Source organism: Coturnix japonica, chromosome 14 (assembly GCF_054131305.1).
Source record: "Coturnix japonica strain WE chromosome 14, WE-NBRP24, whole genome shotgun sequence".
Taxonomy (NCBI): Eukaryota; Metazoa; Chordata; class Aves; order Galliformes; family Phasianidae; genus Coturnix; species Coturnix japonica.
In genome coordinates, this window is record NC_140676.1 from 13,580,618 (window position 1) to 13,608,478 (window position 27,861).

General features: G+C 39.9%; 1 protein-coding gene across 5 annotated transcripts in view; it reads left to right on the forward strand.

Moving 5' to 3' along the window:
• Positions 1-2,060: 2,060 nt before the first annotated feature.
• Positions 2,061-27,861, forward strand: part of ENTREP2 (endosomal transmembrane epsin interactor 2) — a 93,867-nt gene continuing 68,066 nt past the window's right edge. For 2 of the 5 annotated variants that reach the window (XM_015872520.3, XM_085515714.1), the window contains exon 1: positions 2,167-2,557. In XM_015872520.3, the coding sequence (XP_015728006.2) occupies positions 2,315-2,557 (243 nt within the window). In that variant the 5' untranslated portion in view covers positions 2,167-2,314. Of the gene's footprint in view, positions 2,558-27,861 lie in introns of all 5 variants that reach the window. The other 3 variants (XM_085515713.1, XM_085515715.1, XM_085515712.1) reach the window with 3 other exon arrangements.

The window sequence follows — 27,861 nt, forward strand, 5'->3', positions numbered from 1 at the left end:
CTTGGAAATGCTTGAAACGATTCTTCAGTTAAGTCACTAAAATCCAGATGTACTTTAAAATAAAATGTTATTGTGTGCTGTTAAAAATGATCCCGTTAAGTTTTATTTTGGACTTTCTGCCATAGGACTTCGGTAGATGAGAAGAATGGAGTAGTGGACTCTGGCTCTGTCCAACCATTTCAGAAAATAATACCACATAGCTGTATCTTGATTGATAAGCAAGATTTGTGGTTTATAACTATGAATAATAACTTCTTTTAATTGGTTTCTTGTTTTTGCCAAACTTGAAAACGCGACTTGCCTCCAGGACTGTGAGTAATAATTCCAGAGGCTTCGTACCTGAAATTCGCTCACACTGGGAGCAAATAAAACTTTCAGTGCACCAATATAGCTCCCAGTATGAGGCTTGAAGCTGCCTTCTGAACTGGCTGGGAGCTGGTAAAGACTGACAATAATGAGGCAGTTACAGTAGAAGTGAAATCATTTTCATGCTGGCTGCAGAGTTCTGATGTATTTTAATCAGCCAGATACGTAGTGCCCTTCTGGCTGCCTTCAGGATTGTTTTTTTCAATATGGAATGAATCTATTATAGTTTTCAGATGTAAATGTGGCTACTACAGATCTTTTGTTACTGTAGTTCTGGAAGGAATTTCGGTGCTGTATCCCACTTTGTTAGGATCAATGATATGGTAATGAAAAATGAGAATATTTCTGAAAGCCTCAATGACATTGTTCAAAGCTGGAGATGGCAACAGTTCCCAAACTGCTCTTGTATCGTTTTTAAACAGATGCCATGACTGAGAGACTCCAAACATCCAAGAAATGCATCCAGAGCTAAGCTGCACCTTGTGCAATATCTAGCTAAAGCTGTGTTCAGAGAAATGAACAAGATGTGAAGCCAGCGTATGAAATGTGTTTATAAGCTTCTAAGTTTCCTGCTGTTGAATAGGTTTAAGTATTTCTGGTCTGGGGAATGAACTGTAATCGTGATCACTGCCCAAGTTCTGTCTTGGTTGGTTGTTTTTTCTTTACTAGTCCCTTTCACTCTGGCATAATAGAACAGTCTTCCTACACTTTGAAATGTGTCTATTGAAGTAACTTTTCAGCACTGGGTAGCAGAGAGCTTTAATTGCTGTTTTCTTTTCCCTGGTCTTATTTCAGTTTCTCTTCATCTTGCTGTTCCATCTTGACTTTCAGGTGTGATGTAGCACTGCCATCTGAAAGTCAGCAGTCACATCAGGAATGGCAGCTGGGGCATAACCTTGGGCCAAAAGCCATGTGGGTGTTTTGTTTTAACCAGCTCCTGTTTGGCTCATACCCCATATGAGCAACTAAGACACTCTAAGCTAACTCTTCTACACCCATGTTAATTTGGTACCGTTCTGCATTAGGTTTGCCTTAGCAAAACAGCTGTCCTCAGCATGCAGTGTGTTTTGGGACTGGTTAAATACTACTTGCACCTGTGCTGGGGCTGCATCCAGCCATGTTGGGAGTGGCACCACTGTCAGTTGCTCTCCTTGCTGATTTAGTGGTACAAGTGCTGGTTTAACTCAAGAAGAACAAGCTTCTATTTATTTGTTTTGCTTGCTGTTACAGCAAAATATTTGACTATAACTATAATAAAAGAGGGGACTCAGTCCTGTGAAGCTCTCCGTAAGGCACACTGCCCCATTACCTCCTGAGGATCCAAACTACTGTATGCAAAGAGCTCACGAAAAAACAAGGAGCTTGGGATGAAGATGTGAGCCTTAATACTGCAGCCCGCAGAGCACCCATTCCCAACCCAGTCCGGTGCTACAGCGGTGTTTGACCACCTCCATTGTCCTGCTCTACAGGGCGATGCTCGTGGCTTCATTTCAGCACTAGGCCTGCTCTCACCGGCAGGTTATTGCTGGGCTTTCCCTTACGTACAACACCACTAAACGCGCTGCCCGCACCGCGGCGGTGCCTCCCCCTCATCCGTAGCGCCCCAGGGCCGGGCCTCGCACCGCGCCGCTCCCTCCTCATCCCGCCCCGCCATTGGCCGCCCGCAGCCCGTCCCTTTCGCTGCCCGCCCGCCTCCCTCGGCGGGAGGGGCGCGGGCCGGAGAGCGGCGGCTCCGGCTCCCGGCCGTGCGTCTGGCTGCCCGGGGCCGCCCCCGCTGTGCCGCCGGGAGAGGAGGGAGAGGAGGAGGCGGCTGCAGCTCCGTGCCCGCCCGTCCCCACCCGCCGGCCGCAGCCGCGCGGGCCGCCCCGGACAGCGATCGCTCCATGAGGTTCGGCTGCTGCCGGCTGCCCGCGGGGCGGGGGGGCGGTGGGTCTGGAGGCCCCTCCGGATGATGCCGCCCGGCGCCGTGTCGGCGCGGCCCCCCGGCGGGGCGCGCTCGCTGAGCCCCGCGGCGCTGACTCGCAGCCTGTCCCGCCTGCGCGAGCACCGCGCCCGCTCTCGGGCCATGCTGGCGCTGGGGGTCACGCAGATGCTGCTGGGCTGCCTCATCGTGGCCGTCAGCTTCGCCGCTCTGGCGCTCACCACCTCGGCACGAGTCCGACACTCGTGTCCCTTCTGGGCCGGCTTCTCGGTGAGCGGGGGGCGCGCGGCGGGGCGGGTCGTGTTGTGTGTGTGTGTGTGTGTGTGTGTATGTGTATGTGTGTATGTATATGTGTGTGTGTGTGTCTGTGTGTGGGGGGGTTAAACACTGCTAACGGTCACTGCGGGCTCGTGCCGCCTCAGCGCTGCGGGTGGGAGCGGGGCCGGGCGCGATGCGGGCGGTTGCGGGGCTCCGTTCCGAGGCTCCGTTCCGAGGCTCCGTTCCGAGGCTCCGTTCCGAGGCTCCGTTCCGAACCTCGTGATGGCCGCTCCCCGCCACGAACGGGTTCTGCGTCCTCCCGTCTCCTGCCGGCAGCGCCGCGTGGAAGTTCGGCCGCGAATAACGCGGGGTTCGGTGCCGGCCCCGAGGCGCTGCTGCCCGCTGAGCAGAGCGAGGTAAGCGGCGGCAGCGGGCAGCGCTGTGAGGGCTGCGGGCACGGCCTGTGGGCCGAGGAGCCGCGGCGGCTCGGGTCTGGTAGCATCTGGTTGTTTGTCCTCCGTTAAACAGCGGTAATAAATCCTGGTGCGCTGCTCCACTCGCGCCCCATCAGCCTGTGCCGGCAGCCGCTGGGTGAATAGTGCGGGCTCAGCGCTGCGGGTTCGGAGCCACCTGTTTGTGCGCAGCGCTCAGTAACTTCTCCCGGTCCTTCCCAGCAGAAGAGCAGCCGGCACTGATTGTTGAGGTACTTCTGATTCCTCCAGGATGGTCTGTAATATTGAGAGGAAGTGTCGGTTTATGCAGGTAGCCTTGATTTTGTCATAACCGCGTCCTTTGAGTTGTAAGCCCTGCAAGTTAATATGCCAGTGTTTGTCGTGGTGAGGTGTGGATTTTAAATCAGGAATCTGACTGCTCACTTATTAACGTGCTAATAAAACAACGCCACTGAGGCGGACCTGGTTCCTTATCTCCACAGAGCAAACTGCAGTGTACGCGGCTGACTGCGTTCCAGCAAGCACAGCCCTCCCAGCTGATGTCTTTTTCCCCTTGATCCCATAATGTCTATGAGGCTTTTGGGGTTTATCAACATGCTGGAAGATGTGCTGTTTCTCCTCTGATTTTCTAGATGCCTTCAACTTCCCTCTCTCTGTACACCATAGAGAGGTTTGCTTTCTGGTTTGATTTCTTGATTGCACTCACTCAGTGTGGGGTAATGGAGAAGAAAGATGTAAGTTATGGACATGGATAAAGGTGGTGTAAGGAGCCTGCTTTGGCAGGGGGTTGGACTCGATGATCTCTAGAGGTCCCTTCCAACCCCTACAATTCTGTGATTCTGTGACATGTGTTGTGAACTGGTGGAGGCCATAGAAAGTAAGGGGAGGGACTGCAAGATTGTTCACTGGAAAGCCTTCCTTCCTTATTCACTTACATTGTTGGAATGGGACTGACTTTATGTAAAATTCTACCTTATAGAATAAATTATCAAAGAATAAGAAGCAGCATGCTTTTCTCCTATGCACTTTTCTCTCAGTCTCGAGAAATAAGGTAAATTAAAAGCACTTTTATTGCACTGTACCGTAGAAATCAAGCACTTTCTTTATACTGTGGTGAGTTTTAAAGAACTTTCAGGATCTTAGTCTTTAACAAACCTTATCCTAAAAGCCTTTTAGAGGCTAAGTGAATTCTGGTTGTCCTTTCCAGTTACTGCTGTACCCTGTTAATGTGTGAGCATTTGCTGGAGCCACTGTAGATCCTGTCCTGGAACTTAGGGCTGCCTGTGTGGAGCAGTACAGAGTGCTGCCACACTTTGGAGTAGCTAAGTAGCTTAGTTGAAGTGGGAATTTACAAGGTCAATAATCTGTTCATTAGTAGCTGCTGAACTTACCACACTTCTGCTTTAGTTTCATGCTGCAGCGTGTTGAAGGAACGAGTTCTGAATTATCATGCTTAATTGGCTATTTTTTCTTGGTTAATTTTTCTACTAATTCCTGTGCCTTTTGGAATCAAAGGACTGAAGAGATAATGGGGCTGCCTGAAACAATGTGTAACAATTGAGGTGGTTTATTTGTATGAGGGTCTTCTATCACCAGAGGCCACAACATGGATTTCTAAAAGCACTGTGTTTGTAGTTCCTTTAAAAGCATGTGGTGAGGGTGTTTGAAACATAGTCCTGTCTCCAATGTAATTTATTGTCATTGGAGGTGGTTTGTAGGGCTGTGTCAGTGCTTCAGTTCACATACACGCTCCTGCTGTCTTTCCATTGTCAGTCATTCTCAGAGCATCCAAACCTGTTTTACTGGGGATAAAATGAGACCAAAAGGTGTGCTGTAAGAGCTTAGGAGATACAGTCTGATGGTTGTAGGCGTTAAGCCTCAGTACCAAACCATAGCTTGTCTGATTTACCTACCTGTACAAAATGTGTACAGCGTGGATGCTCACTTAAGCTCCATTTCCTTTGCAAACAAAGGCAGTGTTCCATTTACTCCTAGTTAGTTCAGTGAGAACCTGCAAAGTCAGTCTGCAAACTGCTTGCTGGAGCTGTGCGCTCCTTCGTCTATAGAGCCCAACAGAAGGGATTCCTGGTGCTGCAGTGTGCTGCCTTCACCTGCCTCCATGCTGTGTGTGGGTCTGCAGAGCCAAGGAGCCAGCTGGGAGGGGGTGTTACTTCTGAGTGTCTCTAAAGAGGTGCTACAGCTTGAGAGCCAATTAACACCGAGCCCACCTTTCAATTTAGCTTCATCTGGGAGAACTGAGGTTACCTGCTCCAAGGCATTTGTGTGCTGCTAAGCACAGCCCGGTAACTAAGAGCAGCCAGGAGTTTCTCCTCAAAGTACACTTGTGGTTAATTCATAGCAGATGTGCGGCTGCTCTGCCGTGTGTGTTCCATCTATAGCACTTGGTATGAAGGGTGAAGTGATCTTCGCTACAGCACTAATGTTATGCGTGTGGATGTTCTTGGTGAGTAGGAATACTTGCAGGCTGTGGAGCTGTTGCATGAAGCTCAAACTCTGATGTCGTAAAGCAGCCTTGTGGAAGTCTTACACTGGTGGATATGTCTCCTGCATGAACACTGCTTTAGTGGGGGCACGTGTTTGGGTAGTAATAAATGCAACCAGTAGGTAGCATGTGCTTTAGAAAGTGCATCTTCTGATGGCTGTGGAACTACTATGAATTTATATTACAGTACTTAGGAAAATACAGAGTAATTCCTCAAATGTAACATTAGTGATACATTTGTTCAAGCTTTTCCGATCAGCTGTTATTGGCCATTTGTGTATGTAACCCATTGGTATCCATTTTCCACCCTGAGCTGTTCTACTTTAAACTGTGTTGTAGCCATTCCTGCAGTCATCATTGGTGCAGTGTCACTGTTTGGGTATAAATTTGGTGGGTTGTGTGTTCTAAGGAAACTTAGTTTGCTCTCTAGAACCTGCAATACAGTGGTATTATGGAAGGGACTTTTCCCCTCCTCCTCCTTTCTCCTTCTCTCAAACTCCCGTTTTTCAAAATTAACTCTGTGCAAAAATGGTGCATTTCTTAGAAACAAACGAACAAACAAGAACCCTCAAGTTGTTGGAATTGGAGTATGAAGGTGTATTGGAAATTGGTAATCACAGCCTGAACCTCTGATTAATCAGTTGAGGCAAATGTTGGGTCAGCTGTGGGAGCACAGGTGAGAGTAATTTAGCTGTGCTCCTGGAAGGGATGGAGCTTGACTGTACCTCTTCTAGACCTCATTTAAGGGCTGACCACCACTAAGGCAGCGTCTCTTAGAGATCGCTCCTCCATGGAGTTTGCCTCAGTGGTTCCCAGCAGATTGAAGGCTTCCATACGGGTGAGTTTTTCCTGTAAATAACCTTTTGGGTATTTGCTACCATCTTTTCATTATTGTCACCGTACAGAAGGGTTCAGCCTGTTCTGAGTGTGTGAATGGTACTTGCATGTAGACACAGGGCTGCCTGTCTCTCCTTCGAGTGGGGTTTTGAGTTCATGCAGTGTGATGTGTTGCAGAGCCAAGTGGCAGTAAGTTAGAACTGCTTCTGAATTAGTACACAACCACTTGTAATGAGGTGTCGTTGTTAGACTGTGATTATTTAAAAAAGGAATAATTTTACACACTTGTAGTTAGAACGTTTTACAAATACATCCTTGTTTTTTAGTGTTGCGTGCAGAAAAAAAAGAGAAACTTCTTCAGTGTAAGTGCTTCTAAGGCTGTTTTGTTGGGGTTTTATTTGTTTTTGCTTTGCTCTTTGTTTTTGGCTGAGAGGAGGCAAACTGCACAGTAACTTGCGGAGCTTTGTTCTTCACAGCAGCTTGGCTGAAACACGGGTAGCTGAAGTAGTATGGCCTGAACAGCAGGCCCTGACCCAAGGCTGACCTCAAGATGAACCTCACAACCAAGTGTTACATAACATCAGCATCTGATGGTTAGCAAAGTCATTATGAGCATTAGTGAATACGTGTCTTGGATAGAATGGCTCATTAGCAAGAGATTATTTTAGATCAAACTTTACGAGGACGTTACTAATCTTTCCTTGTGTAGAAGCAGGGTATCAGGGCCTAGTACGTAAACTTCCTTGGTTCCTTCTTGAGCCCTGGCCAGGCTTGAGGTAGAATCCAAAAAAGAGAATGAAATCAGATGTTTTCACCTTTGATATTATGTAAACTTACTTATTCAGCAGTATATAAGCTGGACCCACTTGCAGTTAGAGCCCTCACCTGAGGATGGATGCTTTTCATAGGGCCCCCCGGTCACCAGGAAAGACTCTCCAGATCCTCACTGCAACCGGAGCTTCCCTGTGAGCATGGATCTGGGTGGTGGTGCAGTAGTTCTGTGATTGGTGATGTCTTTCTTAATCACCACAGTTACTCTTGTATAGGAATAATTAGGCGTGCTACCATGTTTTGCTTTATTCTTGCTGTATCGTTTCACCTTGTTTTGTTTCATTCTTGCTGCACTGTTTTATTATTCTATTGCTTTAAATGTAAGAAAAGATAAACTCACTGTTTTGACTTGGTGTCCGTGCTGACCCCCATCTGTGGGCAAAACAATAGTTGGAGCAGTGTTACAAGCTTAAACTTACATATACAGTGTGTCTGGTTTATAAAAGCAAGTAGGTGACTTTGCAAGCTTGCCTTCTGTTTTGAATATGAACTTTCATCCTTTCTAAATGCCGTCATTGTGAGTAATATGTTTTGCAGAACAAGCAAGTAATATCCTTGTGTAGTTCTAGTAATCCAGTCACCTATCAGCAATCAGGAGCCCATGTCAGCAAAATTGCATTAGTGTGAGGACATAATTTACTTAAGGGGATTTTTATTATTATTATTTTTGCTGCCATTTGTAGCAGAAAAGAGCATGGCTTAGTGTGACGGCCTCAGATAAGCCTTCGTTGTTGGTGAGATAAGAACAGGAGCTTCTAAGCTGAATGCGTTTCATCCAGAGATACTGAGGGGTAATGAACGTGTAACTTCAATGTCACATTTACATTCACTCTTCACAGAAGCAGTTTGATTTTACTTAGGTGAAAACTGGGGAATGCAGCTTTTTCAAAATATTCTATTAGATACTTGTCCTCCTGTTATAAGCAAGGCTGCTTTCTAGTTGAAAAAAAGTCAAAACCAGAACTACTACTTTGGCATTCATAAAAAGGAGCTAATGGACAGTGTAACTTATCAATAATAAAAGCAGGTAATTATCCCCCTATCCTGCATTCCACTGATTGCAGCTCTAGCAGAAAAGTGAAAGGAATGGCTTTTATTGCTACAACAGAAGAAAACATTTGTTGATGAACACTACTAAAATAGGAGGTGTTCAGTTTCTGACTGTAAAAATCATCAGGGGCTTCCTAAGCCGTGCCCTTTAAAGTCGAGCTGTGAACACCTGGCTGGCACACGGCCTGCTCTGCTGTTCTGAAAGTAACACTGGTAGAAAGTGGTTTTATTAGGTATTGAAAGTTGCTGTGGTTCCAACAGATTTTGTTTTTCCAAGAGGCAATTTCAAAACCTTTTGAAAATTTGTGAAAAATGACATTATAAAAATGAAATGTTGCAGTGTTTTCTGTGGGGCTGGGAACGGAGTGTTTGTGGAATGTGAGAGGGGAAGGAGGCAAAGGCTGAAATCTCATGGTTGTGTTAGTGTGGAGGGAGCTGAGTGTGTGATGCACGGCCCCAGGTGGTGCTGGTGCCAGCCTGCTGCCGTAGCACCTCCCACGTTTCCCTGTAATGTGGCTCTGTTTTAGCACTTTGGTTTTGATGTTTGTTTTCTGTGCGTCAAAAACAGATTCTGATAAGTCCTAACAAAACTATGGGATCCTGGGTGAAAAGTGGCAGATTCCTCCGGTACAGAAACACTGGCAGCTGAGTACACGTTCTATCTCTGGAAGATTGTTGTATCTCTTATAAATGATAAGAATCAGGAAAAAATCAGCCCCTCTTAAGTCAGATAAACAGATGCCTTTCTACTCTGCCTTCACAGTTATTTCTGACAGAGCCACGTTAACTCAAGATGTGTCAGATTTGAATTTTTGGTTTTACGTTAGTTTTTAATGGATAAACCTTCATGCAAAAATACATTTTCATTACATGTAAAGAGCAAAAAGGGATGTCAAAAAAGGATGTTTATCGGAGTTTTAGCCACAGATATTTGACTCCATTTTAAATACAGAGCAAACAAGCCAGGAAGTGAAGCAAGTGTACATAAAGTAACAAGCTTGAGTCCAAGTCATCACTGTGTCAGCATGCACAGGAACGTGTGAGAGCTGCATCATGCAGCGTGTGACCCATCTGTGACACTGCCACCGCAGCCTGCTGTGTGCATGGGGAGGGCAGCTGGGATGCCCGGTGCCTTCCTTTCCATTGTAACACTGCAGAATGGTTAAAACGTTGGCATCTTTTTCACATTGCCTGTTATGCATGAAGGTAGAAACTGTGCTCACAACAGCTGTCCTTTCAGAAGGACATTAGTGCTGTCGCTATGGGAGGAAGGAGCCAGATTTAATGTACGGGCCTAAGTCCATATAACCAATCCCTCGTTGCTTTTTCTGGTAGAAAAAGAGATGTTAGCTTTTTGGAGAGCTCTTGAAAGACATAGCTCTTTCCTTCTAATTCTTCTTGCCTTCTTATAATTTGTATAACAGAGTTTAGTGTGGGGGGATAGAATTTAGGAAGTCATTTAAAAATTACTTCCTTTTCTCTCCTGAACATTTTTTTCTCCTTCTTCATGAAGGATCCATCATCAGACAGCATTCCAGGTTCCTGTGAATTGATTTTACTGTAGGAAATAACTAGCAACCATATTAAAGCATTAACGTCTATTTCTGAAGTTTGTGCTTATTCAGTAAACATGTTCTTAGGTACGTAAGTAGTATAAATAGTCAATGCAGTTTTCCCTTTAGCTTTTAAAAAACTCCCGCTGTGATTTGACAGAATAATTTCTGTTAGTACATAGCACGTATCCTTTGAATGGAGAGGAACCTTTACCAGAAAAGCAATAATGACAGTACAAACAGTAAAAGATTGTACAGATGGTAAGTAAAACCAACATCAAAATGGCATTTTGAAGTCTCCCAGAGACCATGTGCTCATCTTCCTTAACCAGCAATATATGCTTATCTTCCTTAATCTAACTTATTGTGAAGGAAGTGTCTGACAGTGAAAATCTCAATCCTGCCATTAGAAGAAGAAGTTGCTGGTGACAACACCCATCAGTTCTTGAAGACAGTTGTCTAAAATGTTCAGTCATACCCTTCGCTGTTTTGTGAATCCAAAGCAATTGGGAGGAAAGTAGGAGGGAGAAACCAACTGTTTTCCATTTCTGACATTCAGCCTTCCTCAGAAGCAGTACATTTTTGCTTATAGAATCAGTATTCAGCAATAGACACACTGCACATGTCCTTTCACTTGACAGTTCCCAATTGCGTGCTGACAGTTTAAAAGCTTCCCTTACAGTATGAATTATTTGGGGTTAATTTGACATTTCTCTGGATCAGCTGTTTTGGTTCCAAAAGTACACAGGTAATTATCTTGCATTGTCTGGTTAATTAACTGATTGTGAAAATCAGGTAAGGTAAGAAGTAATGGGCAAAATAGGAGTGAGCCGGAGAGTGGCAGTTGCTTTTCAATCTTCAGTGTTTCTGCAGGTGACAATATTTAGTTGGGGAGTGGTGGGTTTTTGTTGTTTTGTTTTGTTTTTTGGTGTTTTGAGTATTTCTTTCCATCCATAGCTGTTACAATACGTATAATGTGAGTGAAACGTGATTGAGTCTAGTGGGTCTGCAAAATAAGGATGACTTGGATTGTTATTTATTCATTCTGTTTGCTTATCATTAGGAATGCTTAGGAACTGTATGAGGGTCCATACACACTGCATTTTTTTGCGCCTACACTGCTGTAATCAAGGAAAATAATTTGATGCCAAATTGAATAATTTATTAAATTGCAATAGTGAACCAAATTCTGAAAAATGACCCTGTTAAGGAATTTGGACCAGTATTTTAAGTTATATTTCTTTAATTCAGGGAGATCTGGAAATATTTCTTCTAGTATCTTACTTCATTCAGTCTATTAATTATGTCAAAATGTCAAAGATATGCCTCCTTTGCATTTAGAATCAGAGCTTCATATAGAGTTTTAAGAATATGGACTAAAACAATGTTAGGAGTGTGTATTTGGATGAAGCTGGAGCTGTGACCTATGTCGGTCATTCTGCTGGTAAGTTAATTTTTAAAGCAGCGTCTGATGAAAGTGGTGAGAAATGCAAACAACCATCTCAAAAAGGCATTACTGTAAAAGTGAGTCCTACTTGTTAGAAAGCAGATTTTCAATCATGCATCTTAACTCCCTTGAATTATTTCAAAGCAACCAGAGAGGATTTTCTAAGTTAGCTGTTGACTTCTTCTTTATAGGCAGTTCTACAGTAAGAAACAGAGCAGATGGATGTGAAGTTCTGCCTAACATCACGCACCACAGAGAGTGCTAAAGGTGAACAGGATATAAAAATCTTATACTTAATGATGCTTTGTGAACTGTTCTGTGTTCTGGAAGCAGAAAATTCAGCTGTCACTGTAATTATATTTGTTAAATGTCCATAAGGAGCCTGCTGCATAACACTTATGCACAATGATTATATAAATCAGTAGATACTTGTGGAAATGAGAGGTTGGTGTAATACCTATAATGATGTCCTGGATGGTGTAAAATTAGGGGCTGGTCTGTTTGTTTGTTTTTTGATTGAGGCCAGCCTGAAGAAAATAGAAACTGAGCCACTAATTTCTCAAACAGATTTGCAAAAAAAAAAGACTTTATTCTGTTCTAATTAAATTAACAAGCAACGGGCTGCAAAAGGGAAAATTGGCTTGTGTATTAGAAAAGGTGGAGTCTCTAGTATGAAAAAGGTAACTCGTGCAGCTGTTTTAGAAGCTGAAGTTAAGGCTGCATCGTTACCAGATTTCTCAGAAGAAGACATCAAACTTTTCATAAGTTCAGTACAAAGCAATCTGATGCATTTGTAGTACAGAAATCAATGTAGTTGCTGTCTGCTAAAGGAGAATGCTATTACTTACCTGGGAGAAACACTTGCTCCCCCAGCTGCCATTTGAAGTGCCTCAGGAGTGGGAAGATGAGGGTAAGCTCACAGTGTGTTCTCAGACGGGCTTCACACCTCCTCAGGCCCAGAAGTACTTTCTAAGAAATGTGCTATCTGCTCCTTCTGTGTTTCAACATCTGACAAGTGATGATCTGTTATTTTAGTAAGCTATAAATAGTCTGTACCATTGGCTAACAAGGTTGTACAAATGTGATGAGGGAACTGTAATAATTGTAGTAGTGATGAGTTCTTGACCATCTTTGCCTGAAACCTGAAAACTCTTTGGTCTAACATGTCTGTATCTTTTTTAAGATGTTAAAGAGACTTCCTTCAGTGACCGAGAGATCAGTTTTTGCTTTAGTGACCCAGGAAGGCTTTGGGGAAAGTATTAACAGATAACGCAAGGAATGTTATAATTCAAAATCTAGGATTATAATAGCAGCATTAGCAGATGTATAGCTTTGCAGTTTATAATCCTTTGGAGTCATGAATATGTAGAAGCAACCTTCTTAAACTTAAAAATAGTTTCTGCACAGCCTTTTTTTGTAGTTGAAATTTCTAAAACATGATGTAAGAACAAAACAGAACTATGTAAACTGGCAGCTGATCTTCTAAGAATGGAATGCTCGTGGTATCTTTTTCTACAAATTTAGTTTTCCAGGAGAAAACGGTTTATTGGGAGCTAGAAAATGCTTATTCTTAGTTAGGTAAAGGCATTACATTTTTTGGCAGTAACTTTCCTGCCTGTGTAGGTAGCAGCACTCAGTTCCTGTGTTACGAAGTGAGGAGCAATACACTGTTGCTGTTCTCAGGTTGCCTGTGATCCTGGCTCTTGGCCTATGGATATGCCATCCAAAATCATCTTTGGAATCTTTCCCTTTGGTGATTTTTGATCTAGTCTGTTACTCTTTCTCAATTTAGTATCAGGTATGTTCTGACCCATCTCTTTTATAATCTCTTGCAGTTGTTTATCCATTTCTGTTCCAAAAACCATTATTTCTTCTCCAGTTCTCAGTGGTCATTTGAAAACGGTTTACTACTTCACAGCAGCCTTTGATATATTTGAAGGCATCTACTGAGTTTCTCTTTCTGTCAGCAAATTAAATTTGTCGTTTTCTGTAGAACCTCTGATCCTCCCTGTTGCTCTTTTTCATCATGTAGCTCCTTTACTGAAAGTGTTGATCAAAGAAAAGCCTCTACAGAATTTTACACAGTAATTCTTGACTACTTGATAGCAATCAGTGGTTAAATATTTCTCATGCATAGCTTTTCAACTAGCTTTATATTTAACACACAGCACCACAGCCAGCAGGAAAAAAAAAAAACCAACAAAAAAACCAAAAACCTTCACTGAAAATGCTATAGTTGTGATTTACCTTAATAATGATTCCAGCTTAGTTATATGATGAAGGCCAAAAAACATTATGGTCATGATGTTTCTGCTAACAGTGGGCAATGACAAGAAGGATTTGATTATTAGGATGTCAGTATTGTTTTCTGCCAATAGATGTGTCTCCCTTTTCATCAGCAGAGATAAAAGGATGACTTTCAGGTGACACACTTCTAAGTTTAAGGACACAAAAAATTCATAATAGAAAAGAATAAAAGCTGGAGTGCAAGCACTATATTGGAGATGCTTGTGATTATGAAGGTATTAGGCACTCTTTGAGTTTTAAACCTTTTCTTTTGTTAAGCAATATAATGGTGCTAAGTGGGCTAGCTACATGACTTTGTGAAGAGTGAATGCAGGCTTATGTTTGGAAGCTACAAATAACAAGTGTGACCAGTGACTGCTGGTATAATATCAGAGAAGCCGACAGAAACTGAGAAAGCAGTTTTTAAATAGGGATTGCATATAAATAATGTACATTGTACATAAATACACGTTCTTTTCATTGGCTTTAATCTAATTTCCCAGAAAGTTCTTCACAGTTTTTTTTCCAGTTGCTGGTCTCAGCTGGTCCACAAAAGCAGAATCTCCTTCTTCTTACTGAAGTACTTATCTGACAAAAGTCTAAATAATTCATCAAAGGTGGGGAAAAAGTGGAGAAGTATAGCACTAAATGTCAATATTGTAATTACATTGCAGCAAAATCGAAGAAACATAAAGTAACAGAGCAAGTTTATGTAACATCTCTAAAAGAGCACTATGGTTGGTTTTTTTTTCATTTCTATATTGTTTAATCATGGGCACAGGCTGTATTGCCCTTCATAGGCTCAGATGGTGAGATTTCAGTTTTACTGGAATAAAAATCCATTGTATTTGCTTTTCTTTTTTTTCCTCCCCTTCTGTCTTCAGACCACCAACCCGCATGAATTAACCTAGCGGTGTGTATAACTGTGTGGACAGCAGCAGTAGCTTAGCAACACCAGCTAGTGCTGATGCCAAAGAACACTATCGACTTTCATCATTTTTAAATGCCAACTGGCCCTTTAATAGTCTTTTTCTATATTTAGAGATTCATCGATAATCACATTTTAACTTCTAGACCTAGGTTTCGCCTTGAAAGAAACTGGGAAGCCCAGAAGTCTTTAACTGTAGACACTGACAAAAGACATTGACGAAAGATATAGGAAAGGGGTGTTGGTAACTACAAATCCCGATCTGAATCCTGGAGGTGGAGAGTACAAAGAAACCCTGCTTGCTGCCTTCTCACTTCAAGTAAAAAATTAACATACTTTATATGTAAGTAAAAGATCACTAACATATTTTGGTGACAGAAAGCATAAAACCATGGAAATACAGACCCAGAAGGGATTTAACAGCTCATCCAGTCTGTTGTTGCTTTGAGATCCATCTGTAATTACAGCATTCCTTGTAAGTTTCACTGATATATTCCTAAATTTGTGTAATGAAGAAACCTTGGTGGATTGTTGGTCAGGTGCTGTGGGAGGTTATCTGTTTCTGTGCTAATATGAGTCTTGTGTTATCTGTATATGTCTCAGCAAATACCATAAATCTTTGCTGCAAGTTAAGCCTCTGAGTTTTATTTATTTTATTTTTACTCATCCTTGTTGGATGCAAAGCAAATCTGTTTTTTGCACCCAAAAATACTTCTGCTATTCTTTATCTTGATCTAAACCAAACTAGTCTGTCAAACTTATAAGTCATGTTTTCCCAGTCTTATGCCAACTTTATATTAGAACCTGGAGTTTTTCTACTAGCTGGGCACATTCAATAAAATATGATGCCTTTAAGAATGGGCAGAGGGCTATGGCACCTCTCCTGTGAGGAGAAGCTGAGAGAGTTGGGCTGTTCAGACTGAAGAAGAGGAAGATGTGGGCAGACGTGCTAGCAGCCTTTCAGTACTTAAAGGGGCCAACAGGAAAGCTGGGGAGTGCAGTGACAGGACAAGGAGTAAGAGCTTTAAACTTAAAATAGAATAAATGTAGATTAGATATATAGAAGAAACCATCTCAGTATTCTTTCTTTATTCTGATGCACATTGCCAGCCTGATGTGAACCTAACTGTCATTTTTGGAGAAAGCCGAAGAGATATCTTTATGGGGAACAAAAAAACCCACAAAAAAACTGCTAATGAGCTTTTCATGAAAGGAGCTTCCCTATTGGGAATGAACTGGTATTTTCTCTTTTTTTGCTAGCGCAAACCTATCGTGTCCTTTTGGAGTTGAAGCCTGTTTTGTATTGCTAGTTGATCCTGCCCTGGCTGTCCTGTAGTAGTTTTGCTGTCTGCAGTTCATTAGGGCTGCCCTCAGTGGTAAGTGTAAGTGAATGATAAGCTATCATTGAAACGACTTCTCTTAAAAGTGTATGGATCTGCTACTGAAGAATACTTGGATGTGTTTTCTGATTCAACTTTTTCTTATTGATCCCATGAGTAATTACTACACAAGTACTTGGAGAAAAGGATTCTTTCTCTTCTGTTTGTAAAATGCTTCTATAATAGCTTTATGAATTGGAAGCTGGCACTGTGCAACTTAACTCATGTTTAATTAAACAGAAAAATGAAGGGTTGAATTTCAGAGAATGAATTATATGATTTCCTTTCAGTTTTGGATGTTACTATCTTCATCTTGCTTTGCAAATACCAGAGTAGGCATATATTACAACCAGAGTAAAGGTTTGCAAGTAAAGTAGTTTTTTCTCTGAAAGGTGAAGATGGGTTTGGTTGCTTGAAAACTGACAGGCGATAACAGTACACAGAAAGACAGCGAGGAGAGCAGCTGTGATATGAGGGCTTGAAGTTAAGTGAGGACAGATTTCTTTTGAGTGTTCCTTTTATTTTCCAGCAAGACATTTTAAAGCAATTAATAATGTTTCATAGGAGTTTATGATCAAGGGGGTAAAAGTAAATTACAGATCTTGGTGCAGAGTGTGTCACCTACTGAAACATGTGGGCCTGATTGGATACCATGTGCCATCAGAATAACTGTTTTCACAGAAGGTGGCACTTATTCAGATGCATCTCTGGTGCCTGTGCCCTACTGAAACTGGTACAGCACCTTGTGAGTGGGCTCAGTGGGGTGTTTTTTGGCAGGTGGAGTTGAATATTGTCATGTCAATGAATATAAATCCAGCCTAGGGGTAGCAGATCACAGAATGGAAGGCTTCTGTTCCTTTCACCAGATCAGAAGCCTGTGGAAAGCATCAGTGTTTTCTGTGTTGAATCTGCATCTTCTGGTACACTAGCTCTTGTGGAACTCTTCTTTCATTAGAGTCTGCTGTCTCCAGTTATCCGCAGCCCAACTTAAACTTCCCTCTCAGCTGACTACTGAGAGTCTGACCGAAGCCTTCCCTTGGGCTTGTTGCGTACAGGGATGTCATTGGGCATGGCAGCTGGCCAGCTCTGCCCTCCCACCTGCCTTTTTCTCCTTATGGGGGGAGAAGGGTATAGCTTCCTTTTCAGGTACGAGCAAACCAAGCTCAATAGACACTCTCTGTTTTGCAGAAAGCATGTCTGTTGGAACATTGCCAGAAAGTGCCACGTAGCTGGGGAAAGAAAGATTAGTGATTCTAGGACAGTCATAACTGCTACGGCTACAGATTATTTTTTGACATTTGCTTTTTATATTTGAAATAAAATTGAGTTTAAAAAATTAAAATTCTGTCTATAATGCTATATGTTAATTGCTCAGAAAGTTACATGCTGGTACCTGTGATGAGAAGAGTGCTTTGGCATATGACTTTGAGTGAGTGTGAGGAGCTGTTCTCTTGCATTACTAATGTATTAGCAATGTATGAATCAGAGAATTATGAAGTTGTTTCTGAGTTGAGATTTTGTCCCTGGTTGTCAGTGTTTTAGAAGTTGACTTTAAGATGAGGTGGGTATGTTAATATTCAGGAGATTGCAGGTAACATTCCTAGGCTTTCTTGAAAAACAGAAAACCTCAAACTGAAGCAAGCTGACGTTCCACACACTGCAGATGCCATCTGCATTCCTGAAATCTTGGTTATTAAATGCCAGCTTGTAATGGGCATCCAGCACTGAGGGGGCAGGACACAAACTGTTGTTATTGGTTTCAGAGCTATTTGCAGAATTTCAGGAGAATGTTGTAAATCAGTATTCTTGGAATTCCATTTGCGATGGAGAAGATTCTCTGGATGTTAAATACTGCATTGCACATTCCAGTTAAAGGACAGTGGGCTGTGTGTCACGCTTGAATTCATTCTATTGGGGGGAAGGTGCTGTTTGCAGATTGTGTTGGATTTTACTTACCCTTCTTATCACAAATTACACTGGTTTAAACTTCAGGAGTGAAAGGCTCTGCTTAATAATTACACTTTGATTTGTATGGAATTGCTGTTCAGGGACAGAATCCTGTGGTTGGTTGCTATGACTCGTGTAAGCAGACTCTTGCCTGTTAAAATAGTACATGCTTATGAAAAAATAAATCTCCGTAGCCATGTGAGCCCCAATCTGCTCACATTTCTCTTTTGATCTACTACGTAATGTGTTTGCAAGTTAATGGTTTGGTTTCTAGAGTATTAAATAATCAGATATCAGTATGGATACGTGTTAAAATGAAATATGAACGACATTCAGTTTAGCTTCTGTGAAAGATTACAAATAAAATGGGGATATGTTTTAGAGCTTTTTTTGACTTTCTTTCAGATGACTCAGTGAAAGCAGCATACACAAAATATTTTGAAAAGACCTCCTGTTCTTTGTATCTTCTGTTTCCTTAGCTGTGTAGCTGTGGAAATCAGCAGTTTGTTTCTTGTCCTCCCTCCTTGCTGTTGAATTTCTTTCTGAGCTAACTGCTTTCTTCAGTTGGCCTAATTGGGTTATCTTCATTCCGGCTTAGAAGTTTCCTGTACTTTGTCTTTTGTGGTAAGAATTAGATTGTACTTGTGCATATATTAGTTCAAAATATTTCACTTGAGAATTAAATAATTTGTGTTAAAGGTCTGATTATGATTATTTTGGTGGTCTTGGTTGTTTTTTTTGTTTGTTTGTTTTATCTATTTATGTATTTATTTACAGTGGGCCATATGGAACATTAGAGATACAGAACATAGTCGTGTATTTTACCTTTGATTTCTGGCATATGTTCTTATGAACCTTTCAAAGAGGAGATTAGCTGAAAGCGTTGTGACTTTTGCTGTGTAGCTAATATAATTGGTGACCTAGTGACCTGCAGAACATGCAGCAGACGCTCTAGTTTGCAGCTTGCACTGCTTTATTATAATTAAGGCAATATTTAAGTAGCTTTAGGAGTCTGCCCTTGATGACTGCATTATTAAAGTATCAAGAATTATTACTAGCTAAATATTGCAACAAAGTTCAGGAGCAGCATGTGCTTCCAGATATTGACTTCTGAGTATTGACTACTGGTATTTTACAGTGTTCTTCAAAAATATATACATAACTGTTGGGGTTTAGGCTCTTCAGATTGTCCCTCCAGTTTAACACTATGTCCATCCAGAACAAAACCAATTAAGAATTAACAGGGATTGAAGCAATGTATATATTAATATTTATTCTACAATTTAGCCATATTGTAATATTTCCGTATGAAATGATTTCTCATAATATAGCAAGTAAAGCAAAGCAGATTAATTTGGAATAAAAAAAAAGCCTTACACTAATGCGTTTACCATACCACAACTTATTTGATCTCAGTGTACATTGTAGACAGAAATCTTGATATATTTATTACCACAATTTCTTTGCCTAGAAGATTCTACATGCTTTGTTTTCCTTGAGTCAAAACAAGGCAAAAGAATATGCTTTTGTCTGTTATTACTATTCTCATCAAATTAACTGTTTGTTCAAAAAAGACACGTTATTATCTGCTTGTGTTCTAAATGCACTTAAGATTTTAGGGGCTGTTCTTGAGGGTATCTGTCAATCTGTGATCTGAATATTAATATCTGCATTTATGCTTCATAAAAATGCACTAGGTCAATCTTCTGAATCTTGCTTAGCATGTGATCTGAGCAGACTGTATCTGTGTGCTTTAAATACCTCTTAAGGGATTATCCTAGGATTTACAAATTCTTTCTGCCAGTGGGCTATTTGAAATTTAAGTTAAACATCCTAAAAATACCTGTTTTGTTATCATTTTGTTTCATTACATGAGAGGAGAGCGATGGAATTAACCTTGTATTGCGCTGATAATAAGAACTCAGTGGTGCTTTGTAATGTATTAGCTATGCTTCTCAGAGGCAAAACTTTAATGATGGCAACAAATATATACATGACTCAGTGACAAGAATTTTATACCAATTTCTGGTAGTTTATGCACCTGCTGATCATTGTGATACAGTTAGAGATTTAGCATAGTAATGCTCTTGAAGTATATAAGTAGACTTGTCGGTGCTTTATAAGTTGTGAACTATCTTGTGTAGTCATTTGTACTCTCACTTCTGCCTTTCCTTGGCTTTAAAATGGCTTGCTTAATGTTTGACAAATCTTTGAAAAGATGAACTGAAATCTCCTAGCAGGATCTGTACATATGGCATACGGTGAGGTTGGGTTGGGTGCTTATGGGGAGCCAGTGATTTCACTTGTTATCAGTAGGATATGTAGAGTGTCGTCTGTCCCCTACAGTGCTGTACTTGATCCAGAGATTTTGCTGAAAATTAGCAACCAAGTTATGTCCAGTAAGCAAAGAAGCTGCAAAAGAATGGCAGAACAAATTTTTATCAAGTATGCCTCTTTTCAGAAAGTGCTTCTTTTTGGGGATGTGAAGAAGTTTTATCATTTCCTTAATTTCTTCTCTGAGATACTAAACCCAATAGCTGTCCAACAGTACAGCAAGGTCTGTAGTTTTAAAGTGATGTAAAGGGACAGCTGAGAAGTATTTTCTTTGTATCATAGCGAAGGAGATGATAAATTTCATTTCTTTTATTTCTTTTTCACTTCTTTCTTATCTTCTGAGCTTATCAGAAGCCCTGTTCTTAAACCATGTTGACTTTAAAAGTGTAAAATATTTTCGTAAAGCTTTCAGATGGAGGAAATCAGAATTTGTGTAACCTTTACCATTTTAGCATTATTCAATGTGTTACAGTCCTTCTGGATCGCAGCATGTGTCAGAGTGAGTTTATATGCTTTAGACTTCTCAGTCACTGGCTGCTTGGACAAAGGAAGCCCTGACTGGGAGGATCTCAGTGCCCTGTGCTCAGCAGTTGTAAAATGTCTTCTCTGCCACTTAGTTGTCTGAATTGGAGTACAGATCACAGACTGCAGCAAAGTACAACTCGTGAGGTTTTATTTTAATTGGCTTTTCAAGTAGCCCTGTCAGTATAAATGTTCATCTGGGAATACTCCCAAAGAGCTATTGTTTTTTGCTTTCACTTAATAATCTGATAATGAGATGCATGCAAGCTCAAAAGTTTACTGTCTAATTAATTTGTATTTAAGCACAAATTCTTCTGAATTATTTGGCTCAGAGTTGTGGTACTGTAAAGCAGAAATGAATTGTGCTTATTGAGTTGCAGCTCAGATTTAGTCTGCTTTAAGATAGAACCGTGGTTTGAACACTGCTTCTGTTAGTAAATATGTTTAAGTTAGGAAGATGTTGTTTTGTGTATTCAGTGTGTGTGTGATTGAGACTTCTGCTGTTTTCCAAACTTGAAGCCTTGGCAGCAGGTTCTGTAGTAGGTTGAACATCAGCAAGTCAACCGTGTGGGATTTGGCAGGTTGAATGTGATTTGTTACAAAAATGATCAGTTGTGTGTTAGCTGATTGCCTGAAAATGAACTAAACTTCTCTTAAAAAAGTGGTGCAGGCAGATCTCTAAGTTGCTTAATGCTGAAGGCAGCTGAGTAAGTCAGTCTTGCAAGAATTGCACCAAATAAACGTAATGGTGCTGTTTCTGATAGATAAACTGAGAAACTTGGCTGCATTGACTAAATGTTCACGGTGATTATCTGAGATGCTGCAGGATCACTAGTATATCTTTAGGAAGAGAAGCACTGCAAAACGAAAGTTGTGCAAAATCTTTTTAGTTGCTGTCTAGTGTTTTATCACCTGAACTGTTTGAATCTTCAAGCTGCTGTTACACAAGCAGACAAATGTACAGCCATCTTCATGGCAGCTTTCTAGCTTTAATGAGATAATTTTTTTTAAAGATCTTTTGTTGTGTAGTTGAAAATTTTAAGTTGTTTTTATGTCATAAAATGTTTTTTTGTTTGTTTTTTATTTTTTACTGAGTTGTAGAAGAATTTTGTGCATTTGGCTGCAATAATTTTATTAGTTACAGCACTGCTTTTAGTTTTAATAGTCTTTCAAAATTTGATCATGGTGTTTAATGGCATTTCTCTTTAAAGACTGTGCAATGCTGCAAAGATTAATGAGTCATTCTTACTTAATTACAGATCTGTGTATTTAAGACAACCATATGTGCCAGCTCTACTCTTTCATGTGCCATTTCCCCAAATCCCCTCTACTGCGGGGGAAAAAAACCCAGCGCATCACTGTGATGTATGCTTCTTCTCTTGATAATCTGCTTTATTTTGTTATTGTTGCTGATTTCTGTTAAGATAGACAATAATATTGCAAGTCTAGTGGGTCAGACTAAAGGGATGGGAGACAAAGAAAGATTTTGCTGCTTTTCCTTCAGTCCTGTCATGTTTGGGATGCAAGGAACCTGCAAAATGATCAATAATATTCAGTAGTACTGTTTCGCAGAAAGCTGTCTTGGAATCTGCAGAATTTTTTTAAACATTAAAACAAAGACTGTTAAAATGAAATATATTTCTGTTTCTTATGTGTTGTTCAGTTAACCTCGAACTTTACAAAAAAGATGATAGCTTCTAGGATAGACATGCGTAATTAAAAAAAATAAATCAGGAGAGTGAGGATGGTTTACTCATGGCGAAATACATGCTGATCTCCAGTGCCATGGAATCATTAAGGTCACAAACAGACCACTGAGATCAACTAGTCCAACTGTCAGCCCATCCCTCCATGCCCACACATGTCCCTCAGTGCCACATCTGCATGTTTCTTGAACACATCCAAGGACAGTGACTCCACTTTTTTCCGGGGCATGGTTTGTTACGTTATATGCCAGTGTATAACATATAATTAATGATTTGTATAAAAAGAGGACAATTGAACCAACTAGTGCAGTGACGTTAGTCTTTTCAGCTCCGGTTTCATAAGGAATGTCGTCACCTTACTGTTGAGTTTCAGGTAGTTGATTTTAATGCTCTTGAACTTGTTATGCCATGTTGTAGCTGCATTTTAGAGATTGAGGTAGGGAAATGTAACACCACTGGTTTACTGCTTTTTCCCAACCCTTATATGAATATCCTTGCCAAATGCTAGCATATATGACATTGCTGAGGAGTGGTGAGCTGGCATGTGTTGAAGAGGATGGGAAACAATAGCTCAGTAGGGAGCTATTGTAACCCTGCTTGCAGAACTGAGAGTCAGTAGGCATTCACATAATCTGTGTTAAAAAAGAAGCTTCTGTCCTGCTAAGCTATACAAGATAAAGTAAAGCCCTGAAATATGAACTCATTTGATTTTATAAGGGAGGACTGTGCCAAAGCTCAGTAAATATATTTAACAAAGATATTTCTTTCACTGCATTGCTGACATCCTTGGCTGAATTAGAAGTGTATCTGGGGTTAAAGCAGCTAATTTAAGTTGCGTTAAAGAAGTTGACAGCCATGCACAGCTTAAGTAATTCATATGAAGTGTTACTAGGCAAAATAACAGTTGATCATACGTATAGGTAAGATGAAATAAAACAGTCAAATGTGAATTATGAGAAAGTATTCAAACATGAGTGAGGGGTCTTCTTTTACCACCAAATTTTTGTGGCGGTCTTCTCAAGAAGGATATCAGGATACAGATCAGGAACAGTTCTAGATAACTACTGCTGGGATGAATTTGAATTACTGATTTATATCAAAGTTGTCTATTCTGAAATAGTTTAGAGAAAATACAGAATAGCTTGTTTATGACAACACAATAAAAGCAGACTTTGACATGTGGTATTAGGTGCTCAAAGCACTTAAGAAAGTATTACAAGTTAGTTAAATTTTGCAGTATTACACTGAGACAACTCTTTGCTGAGTCAGTTGGAGGGAGCCTGAAGCATGTCACGTTGAGGTGATCTGTGTGAATGATAAACACTTTGGCTTTTCAGAATGGAGAAGCCTACTGTTGGAAAAAATAAGAATACAAAACATCTCTTCAACTTTTTCCTTAGTGTTTTCTCCTTTTGATACTGTTTCATCTTTTCTTTGTGTCATTAGACCAGCCAGTACTTTAAGTGATGCTTGTAGTTATTGTCTCACTGTACTTAACTCCATGTATGCAGAAAAGTACATGGTATTGTGGTCTGAGGTTCTGCTTTGGCCAATGCAAAGTCACACCTAGTTTTCATGCTCTGTGTTGCTAAGGAGAATTTGTACTATCTGGGATCACGTTTACAGGGAGTAAAAAGGAAATTCTGAATAGTGTGGAGTGGGGAGGTACAGATAAAAGTTCCTTTGTGTGCTGAAATTCAAACATGATGGAGAATATACGGACTTCTTTTTTTCCAACACTGGGTAACAAAAATAGTGTCACTTGGAGAGTAATTTAATATGTTACTAGAAATTATTGAACAGAATTTAAAATAAAGATTCCCACCATTTTTTTCACCCCGATCTACACTCACAGTGACTGAATACTGCATATCAATCACTGCCTTTTGTTCCCAGCAGCACTATGATTCTTTAATTTTCAGTTTCCTGCTGCTTCTGTGTAGAGTACTTCATGTACCAGAAACTGATTGAGGATGTCTATGCCATCTTAAAGATCAAACTGAATTTCAGTTATATCTCTCTGCTTTTGTGTATCCCAGCTCTCTAACAAAAATGTCTTTGATTCCAAATTATTTTTGACAAAAGTGCGTTTTATTTGGTCTCTGAAATTCTGATCTTGTTATCTAGGCTTGTCTTGCATCACGTGACTGATAAATATAGTGTTGGTAGACTGGCTTGGGATAACAAGGCTCTAAACCCATGCAGATATTGTCCATCCCTGATTTGGCTTCTCAACAGCAGCTCAAGTAGCTGAAACCAAAGTAGCACCAACGTGCTATTGTGTTGAGACTCATATGAGTTGTCTCCTGTCTTGTTTTTAAACTTTTCCACCGTCAAGAGCTGAAGGAATTTTTTTTTTTAATTGGTTTACAGATTGTTTGACGGTTGTTAGCTTTCATTCAGTCTGCACTGAGATGGTTTTCCGTGTACTTGTCAGTATGCTGAATAAATATAAATAAGTTTAAAAGAGAAAAACTCTCAGGTAAATGTATTGGATGGGTTACTGGCATTTTGTCTCCCAGCTGTTACAGGTCCATGTTTCAGCTGGAATCTCCACTCTATGTACTATAGTTTGGTTTTAACTCAGAAAGGATTATACAAGTAGTTGTATATAACTTGCCATGTGAGCAATGACTTTTTGATAAAATGACAAACTTCATTTTACTGGTGTACCTGAAAGTATGGTGTCCTCTGTTCTCAGTGGCTGTGTATGCTTTTCCTCCTCATTGACACATTACCACAAACGTTACATTTCACTTTTATTAAATTATTTTATTATTATTATAAATTATAATAAATTGTTTTATTATTATTTAAATTATTCTAGTGGCTGACTTCTTTATAAAAAGAATATTGTTGTTGTGGATGAGTTCTCTTGCTACCCCACCTGCTGCTCTTGTGATCCCTAAAGAGCAGTTCTGATGCATTGATTCTGATGGAAATATCAAGTTACTCTAAAATCAGTCAAACTGCACTTACATAAAATACATAAAAGCATTATTTTTTGTAGTGGAAAAGCTGGGATGTGGTGGGTTTTCCTTGAAAACATTTCTAAGATAATTTTTAAAAGCTTTGATTTACAAGTGGTAATATTCTTGATTGTATTGATGGCTTGCAGATTCATTTTATTTTCTTGTAAAATTAAATGGAAATGATAGATGTCTTGGGGACGTTTTGTAGTTGGAAATTATAATTGAGGAGTTTGTAATTCAAATTAAATACTATTGCTGCTTACTGAACATGAGAATGAAATATTACTGGGACTCACTGGGGAACTGGAACTCCTTGTGGTAACAGATATGGCTTGAGGGATTCTGGGGATCATTACTCCTAAATTATTGAATTTATTATTATTATTTTGTCTTATTATTTAATAAATATTCCTTATGGAACATAGATTGAACGTGCAAAAGAGAACTGTAATAACATTATGTAATGTTTTAGGAGTCTTTTTTATAGTTAAACAGAACACTTATAGCTCCCTGTGTTATCCACAGGTATCTGTATATTTTGAATTTCTGGACATTGAAACACATTCAGTTCTGACCTATTCTTCTATTCCTTTTAAAATGTGAATAATTTGAAGGAAATTATCAAAAGTGAAGGAAATAATCCTTTAGTTTAACAAATCTTTATTCCCTATCCCTTCGTGAGATAACATTTTGATAGTTACATTCATCTTGAAGACATTGCTGTAATTTTCCTTCGATATTCTTGAAGATATACTGAGAGTGGAAGCCTCACTTATTTGTATATTTATGTAGAACGATGCTTCTGTAGAGGGAATATTTAGACTTCAGTTTCTTAGCAGCATATAGGAGAAGAAAGTTAAGAATTACAGAGGAAAGCTGGAAGGTAATCATTGTTCTGTGCATCCTGTGCACTCTGGTTGGTAGCAATGCTTTAAGGTCTTCCCAGATTGAAAGCTGGACTGAAAGCATGGAAATCTATTCCATTGCAGGAGCTGTCAGAAAACTAGATCAGCTAAAACAGGCTACACTTTATCTTGCATATTGTCTTGGGAAAAGTTGAGATGAGTTTCCTAGTGAAAAAGAAAGATTTTACTTCTGGCTAGATTTTAATTGCATTATGAAATTAAACAAGCTCCAAAGAGAATTGTTGTGGTTAGCCATTACCCAAGTAAATAACCTTCTTTTTGTATTTGCAGGCTTAGAGAGACTTTCTTAAAATAGTACTTCTAATGTCAATAGTGAGTATTCAAACTTTGTTATGAAAAAAAAACTTTCTTAGGATTTGAAAAAATATCAATGTAGCAAATTTACAAATATTAAAGAAACTATATCAAATTGTAGAATGTATTAGAACACTTAGAACTAATATTTGTTTGCTAATTGTATTTTATAGTAATACAGTTTTGGGTATTATTAAGGCATATGTAAAACTAAGAATCAGTTGTGTTTTTCTGCTGTTCTGCTGTGTTTCATGGTTGTTAAGAATGTTTGAGTTTTATAGTTGCTATCTTCTGTAATAATTTTTAGTAAACTAGTAATTTTTAGTAATCTCATTGGATGCTAAGTTATTTTGTTGCTTGTCTTCTTAAGTATTGGGAAAGTTAGTGAAATCCATTCATTGCTTAATTGAATCAATTGGATTCAAATATAGACAATTCAAGTATAGATGTTCACAGTCACAACTCTTACAGAAGTAGTCCCACGGGAATAAAACTTTGGTGTCAGCTGGACATTCAAGCTTAATATTAATCTTCACTTTCAGGCTTTGCCAGTAGCTGCAATGCCCAGGTTACTCTAACCTTCCCTTTAACTAATGAAAAGTTATACAGTGAAATGCTGGTTAAAATACTTGGCAGTCAAGGATTTCAGCAGCACTGGATTGCTACTCACCTGTTCAGTTCTTGTTGAGTTCTTTTATCTAGAATCCTGTTTGTTTACTTGCCATCTTTTTAAAACTGCTGTGTGAAGAATTAGTAAATCATGTTGCACTGCACATTTATGTGTATCTGTCTACAAATTCAATATTGTGCAGTTGATTTTGTGTGTATGTGGAGATGTAAAATGTCATTTAAAACTAACAAAAAAGGGCTTATATGGTGGGTGAATTGTGGACATAGGAGAAACAGTGGAATTTGGATCTTTGGTGGTGAACTACCAAAGATGTGGGCTTTTACCCTTTCAACTTTCTATCCTGTCCTGTTTCTTTTAGCCTTAAAATTGCATACGTTTTCTACTTCTCATTTGCAAGTGCTCTCTCTTTACCTTCAGTCTTCATTTCCCCTTAGTTTACATGAGATTCTTTTTGACTTCTGAGTCATTTGTTGACAACAATTTTTTTTTTTTTACTTTTAATTCTCAGCTTATTCTTGCTCATTTGCTTCCTGCCCCCGTCCCCATTGTCTGTCTAGTTGTTTACATTTGGACACTGTTTTGAACTAAGGCAAGTAGATAGAAGGATCGAAGGTACTGGTTGCATAGACTTCATTTTCACTTCTGCTGTCTATGTGTTCGACATAACTGCATGGCTGCAGCTCATTAATTTCTAACTCATAGCCATGGCACCTTTATG